The 27,632-nt window shown below is 39.2% G+C and overlaps 1 protein-coding gene and 3 long non-coding RNA genes across 4 annotated transcripts; all 4 read right to left on the reverse strand.

The window, feature by feature from the left end:
* Positions 1-2,524: 2,524 nt before the first annotated feature.
* LOC110934455 lies at positions 2,525-3,912 on the reverse strand. The gene is made up of 3 exons (XR_002588359.2): positions 3,798-3,912; positions 3,279-3,332; positions 2,525-2,775 (listed from the first exon to the last, which is right to left on the reverse strand). It is a non-coding gene; the product is annotated as an uncharacterized LOC110934455 (long non-coding RNA).
* A 3,881-nt stretch (positions 3,913-7,793) lies between these two features.
* On the reverse strand, positions 7,794-9,035 carry LOC110942268. Its single transcript, XR_002594713.2, has 2 exons — positions 8,722-9,035; positions 7,794-8,139 (listed from the first exon to the last, which is right to left on the reverse strand). It is a non-coding gene; the product is annotated as an uncharacterized LOC110942268 (long non-coding RNA).
* Positions 9,036-18,275: 9,240 nt separating this feature from the next.
* Positions 18,276-23,447, reverse strand: LOC110941486. The gene is made up of 3 exons (XM_022183125.1): positions 21,782-23,447; positions 20,889-21,514; positions 18,276-18,302 (listed from the first exon to the last, which is right to left on the reverse strand). Exons 1-3 carry the CDS (start codon positions 23,445-23,447, stop codon positions 18,276-18,278), a joined length of 2,319 nt encoding a protein of 772 aa, XP_022038817.1.
* Positions 23,448-23,746: 299 nt separating this feature from the next.
* Positions 23,747-25,113, reverse strand: LOC110934464. Its single transcript, XR_002588369.2, has 3 exons — positions 25,021-25,113; positions 24,501-24,554; positions 23,747-23,997 (listed from the first exon to the last, which is right to left on the reverse strand). It is a non-coding gene; the product is annotated as an uncharacterized LOC110934464 (long non-coding RNA).
* Positions 25,114-27,632: the final 2,519 nt, after the last annotated feature.

Here is a 27,632-nt window from a genome sequence, read left to right on the forward strand (position 1 = left end):
TAACCCCCCAAAGGCTTTTAAGTAACAAGACTGTTTAAATGAGCCGATCAAATTATTCAATTAACCACCTAAGCGATGGAAGATTTGATGCTCAATCAAGCGGTATTTTATATACCGTAACCCAAGCCCGTATAAGGGAAAATAAGTTAAAAGTATTTACCTTTGCAAGTATTGTCCTTAATCGGTTTAAATCACAGATATCTTTTACTGGGGCTCCTATTCTGGAATGAAGGTTTTAAAATAACCTATTAGAATCCTAACGGGTCTTTATATTAGCCGTAGCCTAGACCGGTCAGTTTCGAGGGATAGATACGGTTTAATCGCGTGAAAGGCGAAAACCGAGAACGGAATGTGATTCTGACCCAACAAGTTCGGAGACTTGTTTTATATGGGTTTAATATTCACACTCTGGATTTTGGGGTCAAGATAATATGGTTTGACCCGTTTCGGCTAATTTATGTAAACTAGTTACATAAGCCGAATCGTGCGCGCAATAGGCGCAACGGGTAACCGTAGGAGTCCTACACTGTTTTCCTAAGTCAATATACTTTAAAGAGGTTGTGGTATCAGTAGGATACCTTCCATAATGCCCGTAACGAGTTTTAGTTCATTATACGCCCCGTAGGGGTTTTCCGGTCATTATAAAGACTTTTAAAGGGATTTCTGAGTTCTACAGGAAACCTGAGTTTCCCGATCAGTTTAATAAGTCTAAAATATCTTATTTATTATTTAAAATCAGTAGCAACTGGAATCGGGTCAAAAGACCTTGTAGAACTCAAGTTTTGGCCGAAAAGGGCATATTCGGTATTTACCGAACCGTAGCCATAACCGCAGGTTATGAGCAGGTTAAAATTAATTAAAAATCTTTAAAAATCCCAAAATATTATTTTACTACAGTGGGTAAAAGTTTTGGTGACGAAATCTTGGTTTAGGTAGGCGTTATGCTAATTTTGCCGTTTATTACAAAAGTTTCTTATAAATGCGCTATTTAGCATAACTCCCATTCTAGACCTCGGATTGGCGTGAAACTTTAGGGACATGCTTAGAATTTAGTAAGCAAGGTTATGGTCCCTTCACGTGTCCGAAATACTCGTTTTATTTTAAAAAGGGTGTTACAGTCAACTTTTAAGTAATTAACGGAAATGCGTAAAAGACTCGGACAAACAACGAACCGGTCACAGAGGGTAATACCATCACGTGACCTGGTCCTAAGAGAGTCCTAAGGCATATCTACATTGCACTAAAACGGGTCAGAACTGAAGTCAAATCAAAAGTCAAACCTTTGCGACATTCGGCTCCGAACCGGGTCAATATATCAAATGGCTGAATCAAACGAGTTTAGACAAGTTTATATACTTAATATCATGTTTTATGAGTGTTCAAACAGGTTTCATATCATCTATATTACAGATTATGTACAAAATCGCAAAACGGCTTTCTGTTGACTTTTTAAGCATACGTTTGACTCGATATTTGAACTAGTTAGAGTGGTGATCAGGGGGAATCCTTTTAGAGGTTTATTACCCACATAAATACCAACACATAACTACTTTTGATTCGAGATATGACTGAGCCATTGTAGACTAATCTCGAAGTCAAACCGTAATTACGACGGTTTGATTTTTAGCTATATACTAAGCAAAAACTAAACCACAAAAGATTAGACAACTTACAGAGGGTTAGTGCACGACTTAGAATGATAGAGTAAAGCTTGAGAGCTCCAAGAATGATCAGAGGTTGAGTTTTGAGGTGTGTTCTAATAGTGAACTATGAATGGCCTTTTATAGCACAAGATTGGCCTCTAGATCATTACAACACATCCTATAAATGAGTATGGATGAATGGCATGTGTCCTAAGGTGCTATGGGTCGAGTAGGGGACGCCCATACCTCTGGGAAACCCATTCATATATGTTTTACCGCTTTAAACAGCCAACAGCCAACTTTCTGTCGCTGGGCATCGCTTACGGGCCGTATGGCTTGGGCCTTGCTGTCCGTAAGCCTGTGGCGGAGACAAGCTTAATCATTCACCCCTTTACGGTCCGTAAGGCAGGACCCTTGCGGTCCGTAAAGGTTGTTTTTAAATCTTTTTCAATCTTTTTGTAATGATTAACAAAATCCTGTATTTAGTAACGAAATCTTTGGTAATTAATAACCTGACCTTTCGGGTTTGAAGGGGTAACTTTGCGATTTGGCCCTCGATTATTTACAACTAAGGGCCTCGTGTTATTTACCCGCACTGTAAAGTCCCTGGCTATCTTGTTAATTATTCGGAAAGCCTTAACTTTCATTGTTGACGCTTTTAACCCTTCTCGTACGAATTTGATCATAACTTTCTCGTTTTAAAACGGAACTTCGCGGAATTTATACTGTATATTCTAGTGAGCGTATTTTTACTGTTACAAAGCCTCGGGTACGTCAAAGGTGTTACGCCCCATTTCTCTACTTTCGACATATAAAATAAATAGGAAAATTTAAGGAAAAATTCGGCATGACCTATTCGTTTAAAACCATTAAACCCCCTGTTATACATACCAAACTTCAACGTTTAACATTCTTGACAAAACCCAAAACGAACAAAGCCTACATTGGACACGACATGACTTCGACTACCAAGTTTTTACCCAACAACGAAGTTATTAACATACTACATAAACCTAGTTACATATGACCAAAACTTAACCCCTTTTAAAAGACTTAATAACGGAAGCGTGAGGCGGGCGTAATCCAAGTGTGCACGTTCCAAGCCGTCCAAACGTCTAAATCGAGGATTTACCTACATTAAACATCAAACTTTTAAAAGTTAGTAAAGACACTTATTTAGACCATAAAACCAATATGGTAATTATAATCATCTATATGCTTCCATTTCTCATACGCATTCGATTACCCACCTTAGTGAGTATGGCATTCAATCTCATATTGAGATTCAAGTATCTTGCATTCGACCCGATAACATCGGGTTAATTACTTTTAGCTTAAGAATCTTTCGTTCTATCCGTTTAATGGATTGAACCTTATGCATACGGTTATTGGCTTGCATGACCACCCATTCTAGTCGGATGGTTTCATATCCTTACTTGACCTAGTTGTAAGAACCGGTCGTTTTGCATAACTTAGCATAGTCCGTTTTTAGCTTAAACGAATCCACAAGGGATTACCATTCATTATTAACACTTCAATAATTAAACATAGAATGATTCTTATAACACGGGTTATTCATTATAATTGCAAACGATCAATAAAAAGAAGTAAACTTTCGTATGTAACGGATCATACCTTTGTCTTGCGAGCTTTCCGACTTCTTAGAACCCGAGCCCTCTTCCTTTACACCTATATTAACACATCCGTTCATTTGTTTAGTATCCGGAATTTCATTCCTTTACATTCAATATTTCACATAGGTGTTCATTCAAGCATTTCATCAAACACATGGCGGTTTCGCATTTTTGAGGAATTTACTTATTTAACTAACATATATAGGTAAGCTAATTTCTTTAATCATTCAATAACATTCAATAAAGCTTTACTCTAAATCAGATTATCTAGTGATTATTCATCATAAACAAGGTTATTCCTCACAACACACATACACATATCAAATCTTGATCAATTTACCCCTAGCAACTTCTCCTCAACTTGGGTTTCGGCTATTAATCACATTTCTTTCAAAAATTCAGACATAATCCTGATCCTACATCACAACCTTAACTAAATTTCATAAATTTCCTACCATGCATTCAAGATTAGATCAAAACCCACTTGCTACAATTTGTCAAATCACAAAATCGAACTTACCCTTTCAAAGGATTAGTTAAGAGCTTGCAATTTCCTGATTATGCTTTCAATTTGTTTGAATCTTTATGATTTTCCTTGTGAATTAGATGAAGCTAGGGTTTCTCCCTCCCCTTGGCCCTTGTTCGATAGTACAGAACCCCACACACGTACTGTGTGTGGGTTTTTATTATTAATCATTTTAATTAATCTCATTTTTAGGTATTTACAGCTTTAGTCCTTGTATTTCCTTCACAACTTTAATTCTAGCACTACCCTTTTAGCGTTACTTTTAACTTATATATAATAAATATTTTTGGGGTGTTACAAGTCTACCCCCCTTAAAAGAGGTTTCGTCCCCGAAACCTGACACAAACATATTTTTAAAAGTGTACTTACTAAAAAGGAACGGGTAATGCTTCTTCATCTCGTCTTCCGCTTCCCATGTAAACTCCGACCCTTTTCGGTGCTGCCATTGCACCAACACTTGTCGGACAACCTTGTTGCGCAGCTTCTTCACCTTGACATCTTTAATGGCCATCGGTCTTTCGACATAATTTAATCCTTCGTCTAACTCAATGTCATCAAGAGGTACTAACGCGGTTTCATCCGCAAGACACTTTCTTAATTGCGACACGTGGAAGGTATTGTGAATTCCGTCTAGAGTAGGCAGTAATTCTAATCGATATGCAACCCTTCCAACACGAGCCAAGATTTTAAACGGCCCAATATACCGAGGGCCTAATTTACCCCGTTTACGAAAACGAATTATGCCTTTCCATGGTGACACCTTCAATAAAACGAAATCTCCAACTTGAAATTCAATAGGACGCTTCCTTTTGTCTCCATAAGCTTTTTGCCGATCCTGGGCTGCCTTCAAACGAGCTCTAATCAATTCAATCTTCTCATTTGTCAATGCTATCAAATCATTTGGCGCGAGCTCCCTTTGCCCTACTTCACCCCAACATACGGGAGTTCTACATTTCCTCCCATACAGTAATTCGTACGGCGCCATTTTAATGCCACTGTGGTAACTATTGTTATAAGAAAATTCCACTAGCGGTAAATGGTCATCCCAATTTCCTCCAAAATCTAAAGCACACGCCCTCAACATATCGATAAGTGTTTGGATGGTTCTTTCTGACTGACCGTCAGTTTGAGGGTGGTAGGCGGTACTTATGTGCAACCTCGTTCCCACACTCTCGTGAAATCTTTGCCAGTAGCGAGAGGTAAATCTAGTATCACGATCCGAGATGATTGACACGGGCACCCCGTGTCGAGATACGACTTCGTTCATGTAGACCTCCGCCATCTTTTCGGAAGAATAAGCTTCTTTAATGGGTAGGAAATGGGCGCTTTTCGTAAGTCGATCTACGATTACCCATATTGTATCATGCCCCTTTTTCGTTTTTGGAAGCTTGGTTACCAAATCCATTGTTAGTTCTTCCCACTTCCACAACGGTATCCCCAAGAGTTGTGATTCCCCGTAGGGCTTTTGGTGTTCCGCCTTCACTTGAGAGCACGTTAAGCATTTTGCGACATACTTAACGATATCGCGTTTCATGCCCGGCCACCAATAATTGGTTTTTAGATCTCGATACATCTTTGTAGCCCCAGGGTGGACCGAATAACGTGACTTATGTGCTTCGTCGAGTAGTGCGGCTTTGACTTCACAAAATCGGGGTATCCAGATTCGGCCGAATCGCGTTTTGAGTCCGGTCGAATCTTCTTCTAATTTATCAATTACGCCTTTTAATCTTTCTTTCTTTAAGTCTTCTTCTCCAAGAGACTTTATTTGAGATTCACGTATCGTTTCGAACAATCGTGGCGTAACTATCTGATAGAAGGGTGAATAACCATGTTTTAACATGTGTAAATATAAGGTTTTAAGTGTTTATTATCATAAAACATGGTTACTTTGAGTGTGTTTCTATTTGTAGGTCCCCAGAGCTTAACGGATGGATATTGAAGCTAAACAGGAGGTTTTCGGGAAGATTTATGAAGGTTAGAAGTTTACACACAAGTTGGGAGTTGAAAAATGCGAAAAATGGTGAGAAACCAGTACTTGGCGCAAGAAGAAATCAGTTTGGCGCAACCTGGTGTCAGTTTGGACGCAATACAGATGCCAGTGAGTCAGGGGCGCAACCTTGTGCCAGGGGGGGGCGCAACCTTGCGCTGACAGCAGATACACATGCGAAAATTCGGGATTTCACTTTATTTGGAGATATCTACAACCCCAAAACATATTATTCACGAACCCTAGCCGTTTTCCACTTCCCAAGGACGAATTTTGGAGTTCCAAACCTCAATTTTCATCAATCTTTCATGCAATCAAACATCCAAGACAACCAAGAAGATCAAATCATGACTATGAGTGGCTAGATTCTTTTGTGATCACCTCCGGGTGGATGGTTCATGTATGTGAAACTCAAACCTTGTTTATTTAGTTTTTTGGGATTGTTTTTCATAACTTGAAGAATACTTGTGGTTTAGTTTTGTTTAAAAGAATTGTGAGTGTTGCAATTATTCATCTTTTACCATTCGCATTCGGTTTTCTTGCATCGTGAGTAGTTTGGTTATTCGGTGGGTTCTTGGCACTTATGATTTGGTAATTAAATTGCATAGGTTATTATTAAAAACTTGTCTTTGATTATCAATCAAACTAAACCGTTAACAAGACCTTTTGGTATCTATCTAATTAAACAGGTTTGGGTGAATCATTGAACCGGAAATCCGGAGGGGGTTGCTTTTCTTTAAAATTGATAACTTTCTTATTTATTCTCAATCAAAAATCTCAAAACGTAATCAAAGCAATAGTTTTTCTTAGTTTTAGTTAATCTAGGTTTCTACAATCAACACTAACCACATATTCCCTGTGGAGACGACCCTACTTACCCTTGCTAGTAAAGGTACTTAGGACCAAATTTTAAACTTGTTTTTGACCGACCTTTCGACATCGATCAAAATGGCGCCGCTGCCTTCTCTGTGTTGGAAACCCTCATCATACCCGTGTTGATGTTGTGGTTGGTTAAGACGAATGATGTCCCCATGTCGGAGATTAAGATTTGCAGGTTGGTTTTGTGGGCCTGGGTTGAATTGTGGAAATGGTTGTGGTGGTGGTTGATTCTGGTTTTGGTTATTTGGCTGGTTTTGATTTTCATTCTGGTTTTGGTTTTGAGGGATTGGTGGATCTGGAATGGGTGGAATTGGTTCATTTTGTGCTTGGTTATGTGGTTCTTGATTAGCCATCTCGTTAGCTGCTTGTTCAAGGTCTTGAGCAACTGTTGATGACTGAGCTTTAGCTTTTACTGCTGAACGTAGAAGAACACGATTCTGTCGAGCAGTCTTTTCTATCTCTGAATCAAACAAAAGCGGTGATGATTTCTTGGAAAACCTGGTATGCATGCAACACGAGAATCACCTGCACACAGACAAACAAGAAACCAAGCGTAATACGGAACAAAACAAATAAAAGACAAATAAAAAGAAATATTTTTGGTTTTTCTGGTTTTTTCTAATTTTTAGGTTTTTTGAATTTTTTAATAAAAACAACTAACTAACACTAAGCGCACCGATTCCCCGGCAACGGCGCCATTTTAATCGATGTCGAAAGGTCGGTCAAAAACAAGTTTAAAAATCGGTCCTAAGTACCTTTACTAGCAAGGGTAAGTAGGGTCGTCTCCACAGGGAATATGTGGTTAGTGTTGATTGTAGAAACCTAGATTAACTAGAACTAAGAAAAACTATTGCTTTGATTGCGTTTTGAGATTTTTGATCAAGAAGAATTAAGAAGGTTATCAATTTTAGAGAAAAGCAACCCCCTCCAGATTTCCGGTTCAATGATTCACCCAAACCTGTTTAATTAGATAGATACCAAAAGGTCTTGTTAACGGTTTAGTTTGATTGATAATCAAAGACAAGTTTTTAATAATAACTTATGCAATCTAATTACCAAATCATAAGTGCCAAGAACCCACCCAATAACCAAACTACTCACGATGCAAGAAAACCGAATGCGAATGGTAAAAGATGAATAATTGCAACACTCACAATTCTTTTAAACAAAACTAAACCACAAGTATTCTTCAAGTTATGAAAAACAATCCCAAAAAACTAAATAAACAAGGTTTGAGTTTCACATACATGAACCATCCACCCGGAGGTGATCACAAAAGAATCTAGCCACTCATAGTCATGATTTGATCTTCTTCTTCTACTTCTTCTTCCTCATCCGAAACATCATATTCCGGATCCGAATCATCCGACTCCTCTACAACAAGAAGTTGTTTCTTTGCCTTTTTTGAAGCCCTTTTAGAAGGTTCCTCTTGAGCCTTCCCTTTCTTATTCTCTCGAACACGTGCCATTCCTACAATTCACACAAACTTCCAACTATCAACTTCCCATAATCAACAAATAACATTATGCAAAATTCGGCCACTTGATTAATTATATTATCTTAATTGTTTGAAAAAGAATTTAAATCTTAACAAGATACCAATTTCACTTAACCAAGACAATATAACTTCCAAACCATTTTAAGGCGAATTCAACATAATCCCAACACTATCAAATTCACACAAGTGTGCCATCCCCACACTTGTTTCCAACAACACTCCTTTTCCCAAATCACCATTATGAATCAAGGTTTTATAAAAGAGTTTAAATTTTCAAGAAAATACCAATTACATAACCTTAATCATATTCACCATTTAACTAAAATTCATGAAGAACTCTCATTCTAAGCATTCGAATGGTGATTTCCTAACAACAACCCCTCTTTCACCAAGGTATACACTATTCAACACCCAACAAGCAAGTTATCCCCAAACCAATGCTAATTAACTCATTATACATCAAAAACCCACCCACATTCAAACAACAAAGTTCAAAATCACATGGATATTCAACATAATCTGTAATAATCTAGCAAAAACGGGTGAAAACATACCTCGAGTGATGATTAAACAAGCACTAAACACCAAGGATGAAAGCTTGCAAAAACCCACCAAGAACCCCCAAAATTTCGGACCAAAAATGTCCAAAAATCTCAAAACCCGTGAAGAATTTCGAAATTCTGTTCGGTTAGTCTTGTTCGTCTCGAAAAAACACACAATTTGGACCCAAGAATCGCTTGATTTCGTTAAGAATTGAATGAGTTATGGTGCTTAGAAGTTAGGGTTTATGTGGGTTTTGTGAAGACGACAATGGGTTTTGGGGGACATGACCTGTGTGTTTTGAATGAAAAGTTAATGTTATTGGGTCCTCAAATTGGAATCAGGTATGGATGTTGTTGACCCATGTTTATTTTATTTTTTATTATTATTATTATTATTATTATTATTATTATTATTATTATTCTTTTTTTTTTTTTTTTTTTTTTTTTAAGTTTGACCCATGTTTATTTAATTTGTCTCACACACATAATGGGTGGACTATAAGTTAGTGGGGCCAGGTCACGTGTGGAGTTTTTAATTGGTGGCCAGGTCACATGTGGCCAAAACTTATGTAGAGCTGGGTAATGGAATTTTAACGCAACATGTGGTTCTTTACAGCGCACTTCAGTGAACAATTAGAATCAACGCAAGGTTGCGGCTTAGCTGGCGTAAAGTGGCGCTGCCAACAGCTGCTGTTCGATTTTTATTATCCCCTGATATATATTTGTGAGATTTTCCTTGAAATTATCTCTACCCATTTTAAAAAAAATCGAACAAGCTGGTTAAAACTTTTTATTTCTTTATTTTCGTTGTTGTTGTTTTTTTTTTTTTTTTTTTTAGAACAATAATTAAGAACATGTTTTTTTTTTTTTTTTTTTTTGAATAAAAATATATAAAAACAAACGTGTGTGCTCATATTTTCTTACTCGTTTGACCACTTATCCCCACACTTACCCGTGCATTGTCCTCAATCACACCTAAAACATACTTGGGATTCCACTAAGTATCCCCACACTTGGGTAACTGCATCCGTGGAGATTAATACCTGCAAGACACACACGCAAGACAAAACAAAAACAATACACTACTCTACATCCTCGGGCTGCCTCCCGAGAGCGCTAAGTTTATAGGTCTTCAGCCAGACCATACCTGATCATGGTTATTCCTCGTCATGGACCAGAGTGCTTAACATAAAGCTCTCCGACTGTTTGCCTGGTCCATTAATGTCATTCGCTTCCATATACGGTTTCAACCGATGTCCATTCACCACTTGTCTCAGATGGTCATCAAAGTCTTCATATCCCGTAACCGATTCCACAAAATCAAGTTCATAATGGAGTTCCGCAGTTTAATGCGGGAAGAGCTAATAATCGGTTTAGGGGCGATCAGATACAGTTTGTGGATGGTGTCCCACAAGTCGTTCAAGGGGCACCAATTCAAGGCGTTGAAGGTCACTGTCGACCAGTTGTAGTACCTAACTCGTCGGCTATAGTCACACCGGTTGGAAATAATAACAGACCTTTCGAGGTGAGGCCTCAATACTTAGGCCATTTGCCGGAATTTTACGGAAAAAGGACCGAAGAACCATACTTGCACATTGCAAGTTTTGATTCGATTTGTCAAACGATTGGGGTTTCGGGGTTTACAAAAGATGATGTGAAACTGATGCTGTTTCAGTTCACCCTGAAAGACAAAGCACGCCACTGGTTCGCCACATTACCTCCAGGTAGTATATACACATGGCAAGAGATGCAGCTGGTGTTTTTGGAGGAATACTACACCATGAATAGAACTAGTGAAGCTCGAGATGCAATCAGAGCATTCCAGCAACATTCAGGGGAACCGTTCCATGAAGCGTTCACAAGGTTTAAGGAGTTGCTTAGGAAATGCCCACATCATGAAATTCAGACATGGGAATTAATTAAGGTGTTTTATGATGGGCTACTTCCTGATGATGTAAGAGATCTTATAGCCATCAGCAATGGTACGTTTCTCACAAATACAGAAGCTGCGGATTGGGCATATTTGGAGAGACAAAGTGCCACTTCAAAGAGACAGACACAATCAAGCAGGAGGGCAAGATCAAGTTCAGCAAAGTCAGTCGATTATGAAGCTGAGGAACGGGTCGAGAAACTGAGGCATCAAAACTTGTTGCTTGAGCGTCAGGTAGCTCAAATGAACCTTGGAAAAGGGGGTGAAGTTAAAACCACCAATACGTTTTCGGTGTGCACTGAATGTGGAGAGTTAGGGCATCAAGTTGGAGAGTGTGCTGTGTTGGGTGGTCAGACTAATGAAGTGAATCAACTGTACGGTGAACGAAAGCAATATGATATGAAATCAAATACATATCATCCAGGTTTGCGAAACCACCCCAATTTTAGTTACGGTAATTCTACTAATCAGTTGAACCCCAATTTTCAAGTGCCTAACCAAGGAGGTCAACAGCATCAGAATCGGCAAGGAAATTACCAACAAGGAGGTTATCAGAATCGAGGCCAATATAATCAAGGGCCTCAAGCCAACAACCAACAGCAAAATCAAAGCAATTATCAAGGGAGTTGGAGGAATCAAGGTAACCAGCAAGGTAATTCTGCAGGTGGTGGAGGCGACTCGAGTGATTCGAAGCTGGATGCAATCATGTCGTTCATGAAAGATATTCAGAAGGAAAATGAGGTGAGAGATAAGACTTCTACAGCAATGCAGAAGCAATTGGGGCAATTAGCAGAGGATATAGCCCAGTTGAGAAGAGATCCCGGAAAGCTGCCAAGCACCACCATGGTCAACCCACAACATCAAAGTAATAGTTCAGCTACCCAGAATGCACGTGTTAACCAGGTAAGTGTACTTCGTTCTGGTAAAGTATATGACAACAAGGTTGGCACTCCACCACAATTTGTTGAGGGTGTGGTGGAGGATTGGGATGAAAATGAGGACAATGAGCTTGAGTCTGAACCTGTAAACCCTAAAGAATCTAAAAAAAATAACTTTTCAAGAATCTAATAATAGGGTAATAGAGAATGACTTGTCCAAACCAAAGGAAAAGGGTGTGGAGGGTAATACCATCCCGTTTCCTAAGGCATTGGAAAATCCTGAAACAAAAACTGGCAAAACGGGAAAAAGGGGCCCACAACAAGAAGAGATGTGGGAAGTTTTTAAGCAAGTGAAAATCAATATCCCATTGCTAGATGCAATAAAACAGGTTCCGGCTTATGCTAGGTATTTGAAGGACATGTGCACCCAAAAGCGGCAAAACAAATTTCCAAAGAAAATCGATTTGACCGAAAATGTTAGTGCCGTTTTGTCGGGTGCTATCCCTCCTAAACTCCGAGATCCAGGTGCTCCGTTAATACCCATTCAAGTGGGTGACTTTAAAATGAGCCGAGCATTGCTGGATTTGGGAGCGAGTGTAAGTATTCTCCCGGGGAGTCTTTACGATCAATACGATTTCGGACCGTTACAGAGAGCCGACACCACAGTAGTGTTGGCCGACTTGACTTTGAAATTACCCCGGGGAATCGTGTGTGATGTCATTGTCAAAGTAGAGGACTTTTACTACCCAGTTGACTTCTTGGTTTTAGACTATGTCTCAATTGATAAAACTAAACAACCTAATGTTATACTCGGTAGACCATTTTTAGCAACTGCCAACGCTTTAATTGATTGCAGAAATGGAACAGTTGACATGACCTTTGGTAATAGGAAAGTCCAATTAAACGTGTTTTCCCGTGCATCTGATTCTCTGGTTAGTGATGAATGCTTTATGGCAGACATCATTGACGAGTGTCATCCTCATGAAAATGGGGTAAACACAACAGAGACGTGTGTTATTTGTGACAGGGAACAGGCTGAATTATCAGAATGTTGGAATGAAGCTGAAAAGGAATTGGAGGTAATGGCTATAAAGGAAGGAAAACCCACTTGGACCCACCAAGTAGAAAGTTTACCTGAACATATTGACACTCACCTTAAGCCATCATTGGAATCACCTCCTCAATTAGAACTGAAGGAGTTACCAAAGCATTTGAAGTATGCATTTGTGGGAGACAATGACACCCTCCCGGTGATCATTGCGTCTAATTTGACGGAAGCTCAAGAAAAGGCGTTGATGGAAGTTCTCATGGAACATAGGGCGGCTATTGGATGGACAATCGCAGATTTGAAGGGAATTAGCCCATCCATTGTGATGCACAAGATCATTACTGAAGAAGGAGCCAAGCCAGCTAGGGATGCTCAAAGAAGATTGAACCCGAACATGCGGGAAGTGGTGAAGAAGGAAGTTCTGAAGTGGCTGGATGCAGGAATAGTTTACCCCATCTCTGATAGCACTTGGGTAAGCCCGACTCAGACGGTACCAAAAAAAGCAGGAATTCAGATTATCAAAGGTGAATCAGGTGAAGAAATTGCCACTCGGCCGGTAACCGGGTGGCGCATTTGCATAGATTACAGGAAGTTGAATGCTGCAACTTCCAAAGATCACTTGCCCTTGCCTTTTGTTGATCAGATTGTAGAGAAACTTGCAGGTCAGAAGTTTTATTGTTTTCTAGACGGGTATTCAGGTTACAATCAAATAGCTATACATCCAGACGATCAACAAAAGACCACTTTTACATGTCCATATGGCACTTTCACATTTAGGCGAATGCCATTTGGATTGTGTAATGCCCCGGCCACCTTCCAAAGGTGCATGATGAGTATCTTCTCAGATATGGTTGGGGAGTCTTTGGAGATTTTTATGGATGATTTTTCCATATTCGGTACATCATTTGAGTCATGTTTAGATCAATTAACAAGAGTTTTAAAAAGATGTGTCGAAACGAATTTGGTACTAAGTTGGGAGAAGAGCCATTTTATGGTTCAGGAGGGAATTGTGTTGGGACACGTGATTTCAAGTAAGGGGATTGAGGTAGATCATGCTAAAATTAAAGTAATTTCATCTTTACCTCCACCTACTAATGTTAAAGGTGTTCGTTCCTTTCTAGGACACGCCGGGTTTTATAGACGGTTCATTAAAGGATTTTCAGTTATTACCAAACCGCTATGTAACCTTCTTTTAAAAGATGTTCCATTTGTTTTTGATGAAAAATGTTTAAAAGCGTTTAACACTTTAAAACAAAAATTGATTGAAGCCCCAATTTTACAATCACCGGACTGGTCTCTCCCATTTGAAATCATGTGTGATGCGAGTGATTATGCGGTTGGGGCGGTTTTGGGACAACGGGTTGACAAGAAACCCGTAGCTATTTATTATGCAAGCAAGACTCTTTCAGATGCTCAGTTAAATTACACCACTACTGAGAAAGAGTTGCTTGCGGTTGTTTATGCGTTGGATAAGTTTAGATCCTATCTTTGGGGTAGCAAGGTTATTATTTATTCTGATCATAGTGCTGTCAGGTATCTCATGGAAAAGAAGGATGCTAAACCAAGGTTGATTAGATGGATTTTATTATTGCAGGAGTTCGACCTTGAAATCCGCGATAAGAAGGGAAGCGAGAATGTGGTAGCGGACCACTTATCTCGAGTGATTCATGAAATTGATGAACCAGATGCCGACATTAAAGAGACGTTTCCAGATGAGCATTTATTAGCTATTTCAACTGAACCTTGGTTTGCTGACTTTGCAAATTATGCAGCTACAGGTAATGTTCCAGAACATTGGACACGGAAGAAAAAACAACAATTTTTAGCTAAAGCAAAGCATTACATTTGGGAAGAGCCAGATCTTTTCAAAGTTGGAGCAGACCAGATCATCCGAAGATGCATCCCGGATGAAGAAATCCCTTGTGTTTTGGAGATGTTACATGCCTCCGCATGTGGTGGCCATTTTAGTGGTCAAAAGACGGGTCACAAAGTTTTATCATGTGGACTTTATTGGCCCACCATATTTAAAGATGCTTTTGAATTTGCTAAGAATTGTGTAAAATGCCAAAGGATGGGTAGTATTTCGAAACGGAGTGAGATGCCCATGCAACCGATTTTAGTAGTTGATATCTTTGATGTATGGGGAATCGACTTCATGGGCCCATTCCCGAATTCGTTTGGCAATTTATACATCTTGGTGGCGGTAGATTATGTGTCTAAATGGATTGAAGCAATCGCCACCAAGACAAATGACCATAAAGTTGTATGCAAGTTTGTCCAAAGTAACATATTTTCACGATTTGGAATCCCCCGTGTGATCATAAGTGATGGGAGATCGCATTTTAAAAACTTTTATTTTGGCAAACTTCTTAAACAATATGGCGTAGATCACCGAATTGCAACACCGTATCACCCACAAACGAGTGGGCAAGTTGAGGTATCGAATAGGCAAATTAAAGAAATTTTGCAGAAAACCGTACGAGCCGACCGCAAGGATTGGTCCACTAAACTGGATGATGCCTTGTGGGCGTATCGTACGGCTTATAAAACGCCTATTGGTACCACACCTTATCGGTTGGTCTATGGAAAGGGATGTCACTTACCTGCTGAACTTACTCATCGTGCTTTATGGGCTATTAAACAAGTTAACATGGATTATGAAAATGCAGGTAAAACGAGGAAGTTGGTGTTAGGGGAATTAGAAGAGTTAAGGGATGAAGCATACGAATGCGCGTCTGCTTACAAGGACAAGACGAAAAAAGTGCACGATGCTAAGTTGAGGCCACAGAAGTTCGAGGTTGGTCAGAAAGTGTGGTTGTTCAATTCTAGATTGAAGTTGTTTCCTGGGAAACTGAAAAGCAAATGGATGGGCCCGTATCTCATTACGCGGGTTGGTAATTATGGAGACATCGAGATTGAAGACTTGTGAAGACCATTGGGCCACACATCTTTGGACGACAAGGGAGAAGACACATGAGTGAATTTTTGTGGAGGAGGAAACGGATATACTTGACAGCCGCCATAATCGGGGGAATCGCATCATCATCACAAACAATATTGAGAGAGACAGATCCGGTCACCGACATGAGCGGCTAAATCCTTGTGGACACTTCGGGTGAATGATTTTTGTGAGACACTTTTAATTCTAGTTTCTGTTTTGTATTGAGATTTGGATTTGTAGTCGGGTGACAGCCGGCTATTTGCATGATTATAGTATTTGTGTGACAGACAAATCCTGAGTGACAGTCAGAGTTATAATTATGTGTCGAATCCACTTATGCTTTTGTTGATTGAATGATTCCTATGTATGTTTGTTTTAATATTTATCTGATCAATTAATATTAAGATTTTGAACTGCATAGGTAATTGGTAGATGTGACAGATTTACTATTCAATCAATAGCATCCAATAAAATCAGAACTAGGTTATTAGTAATTACAGAATCTAAATCCCGGAGTGGTCACGTTCCTATCTTTGTTTTCTCATTTTCACAATACTTATTCATAAAAATTACAAAAATAGATAAACTAGTAAATTTCATAAAGTAAGTTTAGATTAGTTAAACGGTATTACACTGACCACATGCTCCTCTGGATTCGATACCTGACTTACCCTGTCTATAGGTAATTTTAGGTTTTTGCATGTCACGAACGACAGACATCAAAATGGCGCCGCTGCCGGGGATTTGATTTTTATCTTTTATTTGATTTTTATTTTTATTTATTTTTTTTTCAGTACTACTTTTAGTTTGTTACTTGTGCAGCAATTATGGAATGGGATTATGATGTTGAAGCATGCTCATGTTGCGGGAGTCATAATCACTGGGCTCAAGATTGTCCACGTTCTTACCACCCGGATCATGGCTCCAGAGGATATCAAAATTACAATCAATCCGATAAAGGCGGTAACGAGCAGAATCGAAACGCAATTGAGGAAGACGAGAATGATGATGAGGTGGAGTTAGTGCTTGATGAGGATGGGATACCGGAGTGGGATGCGTCAAAGAGATTGTCTAGGTATCCTATTGAACATAGAGCGGGTATGTATCGTAAGAAGATAGAACGAAGTACACAACCTAGGAAAGAACTATTTTTGTGTGAGAAGTTTATAGTTTTGAAGGACTTTCATGCATTTGGTATAGAAGAGTGTTTCAAAAAGTTAGGTTGGCTTGATTTTCTACAGTTTACCGGGGGCGACGAGATTTATATGGATGAAATTATAGAATGGATGTCTAGTTTGGAAAAGGATGAGGGAAATAATCCACCGGTTACTACTCGGTTGATTGGAAAGGTTAACGGGGTGGACGTGGTGTTGTCATTTGACGAGATGAAGAGGATAAGTAAGTATGATACTAAGGCTACGTTGAAGGGGCCATATGCATATCCTAAAGAGGCGGAGTTGGCGGATGAGACAAAGACGGAAGAGTGGAAAGCGAGAGTTCGAAGTTTATTTGATTTGCCCCGGGGGGTTGATTTGACAAAGTGGTCCTTGAAGACAGATTTTTTACGCCCTATGCCTAGGTTTCTTGTGCGGTTTATAACTTACAATGTTATGCCGCGCACTAGTGATTTGGGTAAGGTACGTTTTCCCGAAATGTTGGTTCTTGAAGCTTTATTGACAGGTGTTCCAAAGTTGTCGGCCAAACACCTTATCATGTACAATGTGTGGGAAGCGAGGGAGAGAGAACAACGAATGATGATTCCTCATGCTAGATTGTTATCTTTGTTGTTGAAAAAGCAAGGGGCCATTCCTAAGGGGGTTAAGGGATTTGTCAAGAAGCAAACAAAAATTAATATGCAAATGTTCACTAAGGCGTCTAGGTGGAGGTATTCCAAGACGAGGACTAAACATCGATTGACTGTCGAAGGGACAAATAAGTATGTAGAGGGGCAGAGATCAGATGTGGAAGGAGATGAAGTGGATGAGGAGATGTCGGTTCAGGTTGGTACTAGAGTTCAAGAAGGTGTGCCTTTGGAGATTGAGTTGGAACCAAGGAGAGTTGTGAATGTAGGTGAAGGTGCTTCGCAGACAGCAGTGTTAGAGCCGTATTTGACCGGGTTTACCCCGGAAATGTTAGGGACACCTTGGTATGTTCATATGTATGATACGGTGATGCGAGCTAGGCCCCCAGTTTTTGGGACATGGGATGAATATAAAAGAATTCAGTTCGATAGGCAGTCTCAGGCGATGGAGGAAACTAGGATGTTTCAAAAGCTGATGATCTTGCAGAATCAGCAGCGGATGGGTGAAGGATCGAGTTCGCAGGAACCGCATGGCATGGATGCAGTGATGAGAGGCTATTATGAGATGGTTTGTATGGGACAGGATACGCTTCTAGGAGTTTGATGGGTAGTGTGTGTTTTTTTTAAACACTCACTGATCAGGGTTGCATCCATGATCAGGTCCATGTGTTTTCTCTTTCTTCTACTTGGCATGTTATGATTGTTACTTTAAAACTGTTGGGAGGTGGATTGGGATGTTTGAACATTATGTTAACATTTTGGTTGGAATAGAGGGTTAAATGTTTTGAGATCTTAAGTTCGCAAATGGTACCCCGCCCCATTATTGATAAAAGAGTTTTCTGAAAAGCATACATTGGGGACAATGTATCCCAAGTGTGGGGATGGGGGAACCCGAGGGAAATGTTTGAAAGTTCACACAAACATTGAGCGAATTTGAACAAAAATGAAAATTTTGAAAAAAATTGTTTCTAAGCGGGCTTAATTGCGCTTGAAAGCTGCATTTTCAGTGTAAATCATCAACTTTTCGAACGCCAACTTATTGGTCTAGGTCCGTAGTCATGGTCTAATTCTACAGAAAAGTAATATGAACCGTTTTCAGCAGGTGTTTTATAGAAAATGTTTAGAATTGCCTAACTAGGGGTGACAAGCTCTCGGTAATAAATGCATGCACACATCGGCAACCCTATTCCCTACTTAAGTGAGATTTTGAGCCTACTAGAATGGTTAGATGATTTGATATATATTCATTTGTTGAGAGTGGGCTGTATGTTGCTCTGTTTTAGAACTTGTCTGATTTGATACATGCTGAGACTGTGAACTTGATTTATGCACATAGATGATAAAGGCAAATTAGGAATTCCTTCACCTCTACACTTTTGTTTAACAATTACCCTTAGTAGCCAAATTTGAGCCTGATACCTATTCGTTTGTTAAACCCAAATTATTACCTAAACCGAACCACTCTGTTATCAACTGTTAACGACAATCTATGTGTTTAGCTATGTATATAGTTGTTGCAAAAAAAAAAAAAAAAAAAAAAAGAGAGAAAAGTTCAGCCAAGTAACTGGGTCAAATGACCAAAATAGGCGGCTGAGGAAAAAATCATGTGATAGTGGTGTTTAATTATGGATCGAAAATAACCCAAAGCTGTTCGTTAGTAGGATTAGTATGAATAAAGATCGTTACGGTTTGGTTTTTCTCTGTTCTTATGAGTTACTTACAAAATCGAGAAAAATTACCTGTCCTTAGCCTAAGCCCAAAACCCGTAAGTCCTTTAGATATGTGCATTGTCTATGTGGTACAGTGGAGGTGTGATTGTCAGACAAGCTTATAAGTACAGAGTTTCATATTCAGTTGATGAGTGATTAATACTAGTGCACTACATACTAGTTCAGATATTAAACCGAGGGGAGTGACAATTTGTGAGGGGTGTGTTGCATGAGAATAAAAACCGGGAGCATGTTATGTTTAGCTGGGTAAATTCGGTTTTAAAAAAAATATCATGTTTTCCTGTTGAATTAACACATCTAATGCTGATCTGTGAATGGGGTATGACTTTGGACCGAACCGAGAATTGGTAATGATTAGTGAGGTGTAATTGCTAATGTTGGTGGGATAGTTGTGAGAAAGCTTTGCTTGGGGGCAAGCAAAGGTGAAGTGTGGGGATGTGATAGAAGGGTGAATAACCATGTTTTAACATGTGTAAATATAAAGTTTTAAGTGTTTATTATCATAAAACATGGTTACTTTGAGTGTGTTTCTATTTGTAGGTCCCCAGAGCTTAACGGATGGATATTGAAGCTAAACAGGAGGTTTTCGGGAAGATTTATGAAGGTTAGAAGTTTACACACAAGTTGGGAGTTGAAAAATGCGAAAAATGGTGAGAAACCAGTACTTGGCGCAAGAAGAAATCAGTTTGGCGCAACCTGGTGTCAGTTTGGACGCAATACAGATGCCAGTGAGTCAGGGGCGCAACCTTGTGCCAGGGGGGGCGCAACCTTGCGCTGACAGCAGATACACATGCGAAAATTCGGGATTTCACTTTATTTGGAGATATCTTCAACCCCAAAACATATTATTCACGAACCCTAGCCGTTTTCCACTTCCCAAGGACGAATTTTGGAGTTCCAAACCTCAATTTTCATCAATCTTTCATGCAATCAAACATCCAAGACAACCAAGAAGATCAAATCATGACTATGAGTGGCTAGATTCTTTTGTGATCACCTCCGGGTGGATGGTTCATGTATGTGAAACTCAAACCTTGTTTATTTAGTTTTTTGGGATTGTTTTTCATAACTTGAAGAATACTTGTGGTTTAGTTTTGTTTAAAAGAATTGTGAGTGTTGCAATTATTCATCTTTTACCATTCGCATTCGGTTTTCTTGCATCGTGAGTAGTTTGGTTATTCGGTGGGTTCTTGGCACTTATGATTTGGTAATTAAATTGCATAGGTTATTATTAAAAACTTGTCTTTGATTATCAATCAAACTAAACCGTTAACAAGACCTTTTGGTATCTATCTAATTAAACAGGTTTGGGTGAATCATTGAACCGGAAATCCGGAGGGGGTTGCTTTTCTTTAAAATTGATAACTTTCTTATTTATTCTCAATCAAAAATCTCAAAACGTAATCAAAGCAATAGTTTTTCTTAGTTTTAGTTAATCTAGGTTTCTACAATCAACACTAACCACATATTCCCTGTGGAGACGACCCTACTTACCCTTGCTAGTAAAGGTACTTAGGACCAAATTTTAAACTTGTTTTTGACCGACCTTTCGACATCGATCACTATCATCTTCATGGACTTTACACGGAGAGGAGACGGATACTCTTTTCGGCTTAACGCATCGGCTACCACGTTTGCTTTCCCCGGGTGATAGAGGATATCACAATCATAATCTTTGATAAGTTCCAGCCATCTTCGTTGCCTCATATTCAAATCTTTCTGCTCAAAGAAATACTTGAGGCTTTTATGATCCGAGTAAATCGTACATTTCGTACCGTATAGGTAGTGCCTCCAGACTTTTAAGGCGAACACTACCGCTGCCAATTCCAAATCATGTGTTGGGTAGTTTACCTCGTGAGGCTTTAATTGCCGCGAAGCATATGCAATAACCTTTCCCCTTTGCATCAAAACACAACCTAACCCCTGGTGTGAAGCATCTGAATAAACAACCAGGTCTTCAGTTCCATCTGGTAATGTCAGGACCGGAGGACTCGACAACCTCTCCTTTAGTATACGAAAGGCCTCTTCCTGTTCCTTACCCCACACAAACTTTTCTTTCTTTCTCGTCAGCCTGGTTAAGGGTAGAGCTATCCTTGAGAAATCCTGTATGAACCGCCTATAGTATCCCGCGAGGCCTAGGAAACTCCTTATTTCAGTCGAGCTTTTCGGGGAAAGCCATCTCACTACAGCATCAATCTTTGATGGATCCACTAAAACACCTTCCGCATTAATCACGTGGCCTAAAAACTGCACTTCCCTGAGCCAGAAGGCGCATTTTGAAAATTTTGCGTAAAGTTTCTCCTTGCGGAGAATTTCGAGTACTTCACGCAAATGCCTTACATGCTCAGCTTTGCTTCGCGAGTAGACTAGGATATCATCTATGAACACGATTACCGATTTATCTAACATGGGTCGGCACACCCGGTTCATAAGATCCATAAACGCAGCCGGCGCGTTCGTCAATCCGAACGACATGACTAGAAATTCATAGTGCCCGTAACGGGTTCTAAATGCAGTCTTTGGAATATCCTCTTCCCGTACTCTAACTTGATGGTACCCTGAACGCAGGTCTATCTTGGAGAACCAGCTCGCCCCTTGTAATTGATCGAAAAGGTCGTCGATTCTCGGTAAAGGGTAGCGGTTCTTTATGGTCAGTTTGTTTAATTCTCTATAGTCGATGCACATACGCATCGACCCGTCTTTCTTTTTAACAAAAAGGACGGGTGCTCCCCAAGGCGACACACTTGGGCGTATAAAGCCTTTATCTAGAAGATCTTGCAACTGTGTCATCAGTTCTCGCATCTCGGTGGGAGCAAGTCTATAGGGAGCTTTTGCAACTGGCTTCGCGTCCGGGTTTAATTCGATGCGAAACTCTATCTCCCTTTCGGGAGGAAGTCCCGGCAATTCTTCCGGGAATACATCCGGAAATTCGTTCACGACCTCAACGTCTTCAAGCTTCGGGAGAGTTTGTTGGGCATCTCCTACATAAGCTAAGTAAGCTCTACTCCCGTTAAGTACGTACTTATAAGCTTGGACCAAGGTACACAACTTGGTTTCCACGTTTCTCTCTCCTTGAATACTTAATTGCTTTCCACTTGGAGCTTGAATAACCATTACCTTGGTTTCACAGTTAATCTCCACATGGTGTCGCGCCAACCAATCCATCCCCACGATCATTTTGAATTCCCCCAAAACCATGGGTATCAGGTCGATGTCAAATTCTTCATCTTCTATAGTGAATTTACAATTTCTACAAACCTCATGTAACATATACATCTTGCTATCGGCTATTTCTACTTCTAAAGGCATTGGCATTCGTTCGATCTTAAAGGACGGATGTTGTATAATTTCATTCGAAATAAATGACATAGTAGCTCCAGTATCGAATAGCACATAAACCGGTATGGAGTTTAGTAAAAAGATACCTGAAATCACATTCGGGTGAGACTTGGCTTCTTCGGATGTAATTTGGAACATTCTACCCTTGGCCCTAGAACCTTCTTGTTTCTTATCTTCCTTCTTCGACTCTTGCTGGAGTTTCGGGCACTCAGATTTGATGTGCCCTTTTTCGAAACAGTTGAAGCAAGTTTTTGGGCTATTCGGACATTGATAAGATGAGTGTCCCTCCTTACCGCATTTGTAACACCCTTTCTTGCCTAACAAACATTCCCCCGTATGAAGTTTTCCACAAGTCTTGCACGGCGTGATACCACTCCTCGACTTATCATTTCTTCCTTGCTCTTGATACTTCCCCTTTTTGGTCGGGGTCGAATTTCCACCTTTTTCATTGGGTCTCTTTTCTCCACGCTCTTCTTGCCTCTTGATCTCGATTTCTCTATCCCGCGCTAGATTGATGAGCTCATCAAGGGTCTCACACTTCGAGGGAGTAATGAACTCCCTAAATTCTGCCTTTAACACGCCATAAAAGCGGTTAATCTTCATCCTTTCAGTTTGCACAAACTCTCCACAAAACTTCATCTTATCCAAGAAGGTGTTTGATATCTCATTTATCGTCTCGTTCTTCTGTCGGAGGCGTAAGAAATCCTCTTGAATCTTATCAACGGCGGACTGAGGGCAGTGATATTTCATGAAAGGATCCTTAAACTCTTGCCAGGTCATTGTTTGGAGCCTTTCTTCACCTATCTCTTTACTGTGTGCATCCCACCAATCTTTTGCCTGAAAAGTGAGTTGGCCGGTGGCGAACATCACCTTATCTTCGTTATCACAACGACTTCGAATGAACACCGCTTCTATATTTGAAATCCATCTTTGGCATGCGATCGGATCAATTTTACCATCATACGTTGCCGGATTGCACGCCATAAAGTCTTTATACGTGCATCGTCGTTCCTTACCTTTACTTCTAGACCCCTCAATTAGTTCTTTCAATTCCTCGATCTTACTGGTCATCATAGCATCCACAACCCCCAGAACTCGGCTTTATACGTGCATCGTCGTTCCTTACCTTTACTTCTAGACCCCTCAATTAGTTCTTTCAATTCCTCGATCTTACTGGTCATCATAGCATCCACAACCCCCAGACCTCTTGAGCCAACCGTGGAAGATTGGCTTGCATAACCCCTTCCGCTACTTCCGTAACTTTGTTCTCGAACGCTTCTTGTCTAGCCACATCGTCATTATAAAATAAATAGGAAAATTTAAGGAAAAATTCGGCATGACCTATTCGTTTAAAACCATTAAACCCCCTGTTATACATACCAAACTTCAACGTTTAACATTCTTGACAAAACCCAAAACGAACAAAGCCTACATTGGACACGACATGACTTCGACTACCAAGTTTTTACCCAACAACGAAGTTATTAACATACTACATAAACCTAGTTACATATGACCAAAACTTAACCCCTTTTAAAAGACTTAATAACGGAAGCGTGAGGCGGGCGTAATCCAAGTGTGCACGTTCCAAGCCGTCCAAACGTCTAAATCGAGGATTTACCTACATTAAACATCAAACTTTTAAAAGTTAGTAAAGACACTTATTTAGACCATAAAACCAATATGGTAATTATAATCATCTATATGCTTCCATTTCTCATACGCATTCGATTACCCACCTTAGTGAGTATGGCATTCAATCTCATATTGAGATTCAAGTATCTTGCATTCGACCCGATAACATCGGGTTAATTACTTTTAGCTTAAGAATCTTTCGTTCTATCCGTTTAATGGATTGAACCTTATGCATACGGTTATTGGCTTGCATGACCACCCATTCTAGTCGGATGGTTTCATATCCTTACTTGACCTAGTTGTAAGAACCGGTCGTTTTGCATAACTTAGCATAGTCCGTTTTTAGCTTAAACGAATCCACAAGGGATTACCATTCATTATTAACACTTCAATAATTAAACATAGAATGATTCTTATAACACGGGTTATTCATTATAATTGCAAACGATCAATAAAAAGAAGTAAACTTTCGTATGTAACGGATCATACCTTTGTCTTGCGAGCTTTCCGACTTCTTAGAACCCGAGCCCTCTTCCTTTACACCTATATTAACACATCCGTTCATTTGTTTAGTATCCGGAATTTCATTCCTTTACATTCAATATTTCACATAGGTGTTCATTCAAGCATTTCATCAAACACATGGCGGGTTTCGCATTTTTGAGGAATTTACTTATTTAACTAACATATATAGGTAAGCTAATTTCTTTAATCATTCAATAACATTCAATAAAGCTTTACTCTAAATCAGATTATCTAGTGATTATTCATCATAAACAAGGTTATTCCTCACAACACACATACACATATCAAATCTTGATCAATTTACCCCTAGCAACTTCTCCTCAACTTGGGTTTCGGCTATTAATCACATTTCTTTCAAAAATTCAGACATAATCCTGATCCTACATCACAACCTTAACTAAATTTCATAAATTTCCTACCATGCATTCAAGATTAGATCAAAACCCACTTGCTACAATTTGTCAAATCACAAAATCGAACTTACCCTTTCAAAGGATTAGTTAAGAGCTTGCAATTTCCTGATTATGCTTTCAATTTGCTTGAATCTTTATGATTTTCCTTGTGAATTAGATGAAGCTAGGGTTTCTCCCTCCCCTTGGCCCTTGTTCGATCGTACAGAACCCCACACACGTACTGTGTGTGGGTTTTTATTATTAATCATTTTAATTAATCTCATTTTTAGGTATTTACAGCTTTAGTCCTTGTATTTCCTTCACAACTTTAATTCTAGCACTACCCTTTTAGCGTTACTTTTAACTTATATATAATAAATATTTTTGGGGTGTTACAAAAGGGTCACTCAGAGGTATAATTAAACATGTTGACACAATTAACCCCCGCAACTTGTAATCTCTCACTTTCTTCCGCGTTTCGCTTCCGTACGATCCATGATTTATCGTTTGAAGGTACGAGCATCGTTTAGGGTTACTATACAGTATACTTACCCTTGTTTGACATTTATAACCCTCGAATTTACATACTTTCAAGGTTTGTCAACTTTAGTCCTTTATTTAATATTAAATGCCACGTGTAACCTCAAGACACGTGTCAATACATTATTGGACACAAAATTTCGAGGTGTTACAGTTAAAGGCGTCAACATGTTAATTTATACCTCCGAGTGACCTTTTAACGAACCCGGAGCTTATTGATGTTCGGTTATACTCCCGGTATACCTAATACTGGCTTAGAGGGTTTAAAAGTGCTAAAAATGAAAGTTATAAGAGTTTTGGAGGCAACGGGTTAAAACTGCCAACATTTCAAAGTTTTTGGTGGGCGTCGCGTCGCGCGACAACCCACTCCACACCTTGTCGCGTGCCGCGACGGCTTGATCTGCGCAGAAAGTTACTTACAGCTGCTGAATTATTTCTTGTTCACCACACAAACCACCAATACTCTCACAACTCGAAACCATGAGCTCATAGCTGGTTTCAGGCACATCCTAGGACACCCGGAGTGATCTCCTAGCCTCTCAAAACACCTGGCTTGATCCAAAAACCTCAGCTCCAACTATAAATAAAGGTCTTGGTGCACCATTTCACCTTGCACCTTCTTTAAATCATTCTTCTTGCTCTCTCTGGAGATTCCCAACTGAAGGGAGACTCCACTTTAGTGCAAGTTCGAGCTAGGACCTTTTGTAAGTGTTCCTACCTCCTACATTTTCGTTTATAGGCTTTTAAAAGCCGAAAGTCAAGCTTTTTGGATAAAAGCTTTGACTTTCGATTTAGACCTGAATGGTCCAGTCATTGTTCGAGGCGAACATGGCTACGTGATCATAATTAGGTAGGTGTTAATCCCTCAAAAGGGTACCTCCTGAAAATCACGTTTGCTTGGTCAATTGACAGGTCAAAGTTATTAATATTAAAAAGTCAAACAAGTCAATGTAGTCAAAGATTCTTGTAATAAATACACAGACGGCTTGTAACAAAGGATCCACAGGCGGATCATAAAAATGTATATATTTATCTTGAGGTTGAAAATAAATGGAAATAATCATAGAATGTAGTAGCGAAATTGGATAGTTGTGAGTAATGAAAAAAGTTCATGACAATAAAATAGTTGATGAATAGTTCAAAAATGAAACCTAAGTTAACTAGCAGAGGAAAAAATTAAAAATAACGTAACAAACTTCTGATGTGAGCGTGTCAGCGAGTGAATCAAACGAGTTATGTTTGGGCTAACACATTTATCAAACATAATAAGTTATATTAACTAACCAAAAAACATAATTTTATTGCGTCGTGTAAATGTATTTCGTGTCGTTTGCCGACCCTAGTTTAAACCTCTAATCATCTAGAGATTTGGACAATGACTTGAGAGCCCAAGGCGAGAGTGTGCGCCTAATTTCTCTTCGTTTCATGGACCTAAGGGGCACGTCTTCTTCTTTTAGCTCCGGTTAGAAGTTGGATATCATTCTATATGCTTTAAGAATAAAAAAAATACGATCTTTCTGTTGTGAAGGTTTTAATGATTAAAGTGAAAGGTAGAATAGAATGGTTGGTTTCTTTCAAAGCAAAGTTATAAAGACATTAGAAAAAAAGATGTGGTTGTGTATGTATTGTGGATCAACACCAATACATATCCTGGCTTATCGTCAATACAATTGTCAACGGATCGGCTACTTATTTTATATTATGGTTATGATTCATCCACGTAAAAGAAGAAAAAAAGGCTTTATATCCATATCTTGATTTCCATAAATGTGTATCATGAAATATTGGTTTTAAACGAACCGAATAAATATAAACAAATTCTGTTTGCGTCTGTTTAGTGTTTAGTTAGATTTAACTGAGGAAATAAACAGACGTCTTTTTTTGTTTGTTTGTTGTGGTCCATAAAGAAAATTGTTTGTATTGGTTGTAAGAAAATGAACTTGTTTGTATTTGTTTATATATGTGTGTTCATACGCTAAACGTATCGCTTACTAACTCTTTTATTAATATTGTTTTATATTATTAATAGAATGAGTAATTATATCTTTTGTAAATAGTGTGTATCTATATATATAGATACAAACATACATGTAAATGAAGGAGTATTAACAAATTTATTGTGATGCACAAATAGGCTATCAAACATTCATTTCAATTAAAACCA

This window comes from Helianthus annuus, chromosome 1, assembly GCF_002127325.2.
Source record: "Helianthus annuus cultivar XRQ/B chromosome 1, HanXRQr2.0-SUNRISE, whole genome shotgun sequence".
Taxonomy (NCBI): domain Eukaryota; kingdom Viridiplantae; phylum Streptophyta; class Magnoliopsida; order Asterales; family Asteraceae; genus Helianthus; species Helianthus annuus.

Excerpts from the sequence above, each read along its gene's own strand:
- LOC110941486 (XM_022183125.1), bottom strand. The coding sequence starts at position 23,447 with ATGACCAGTAAGATCGAGGAATTGAAAGAACTAATTGAGGGGTCTAGA. Across the intron at positions 21,515-21,781 it reads TAAAGGCTTTATACGCCCAA|TCATGTCGTTCGGATTGACG; the intron begins GTGTGTCGCCTT and ends ATGAATTTCTAG. Across the intron at positions 18,303-20,888 it reads GGCAATTAAAGCCTCACGAG|CTTTCAAGCGCAATTAAGCC; the intron begins GTAAACTACCCA and ends CTGAAAATGCAG.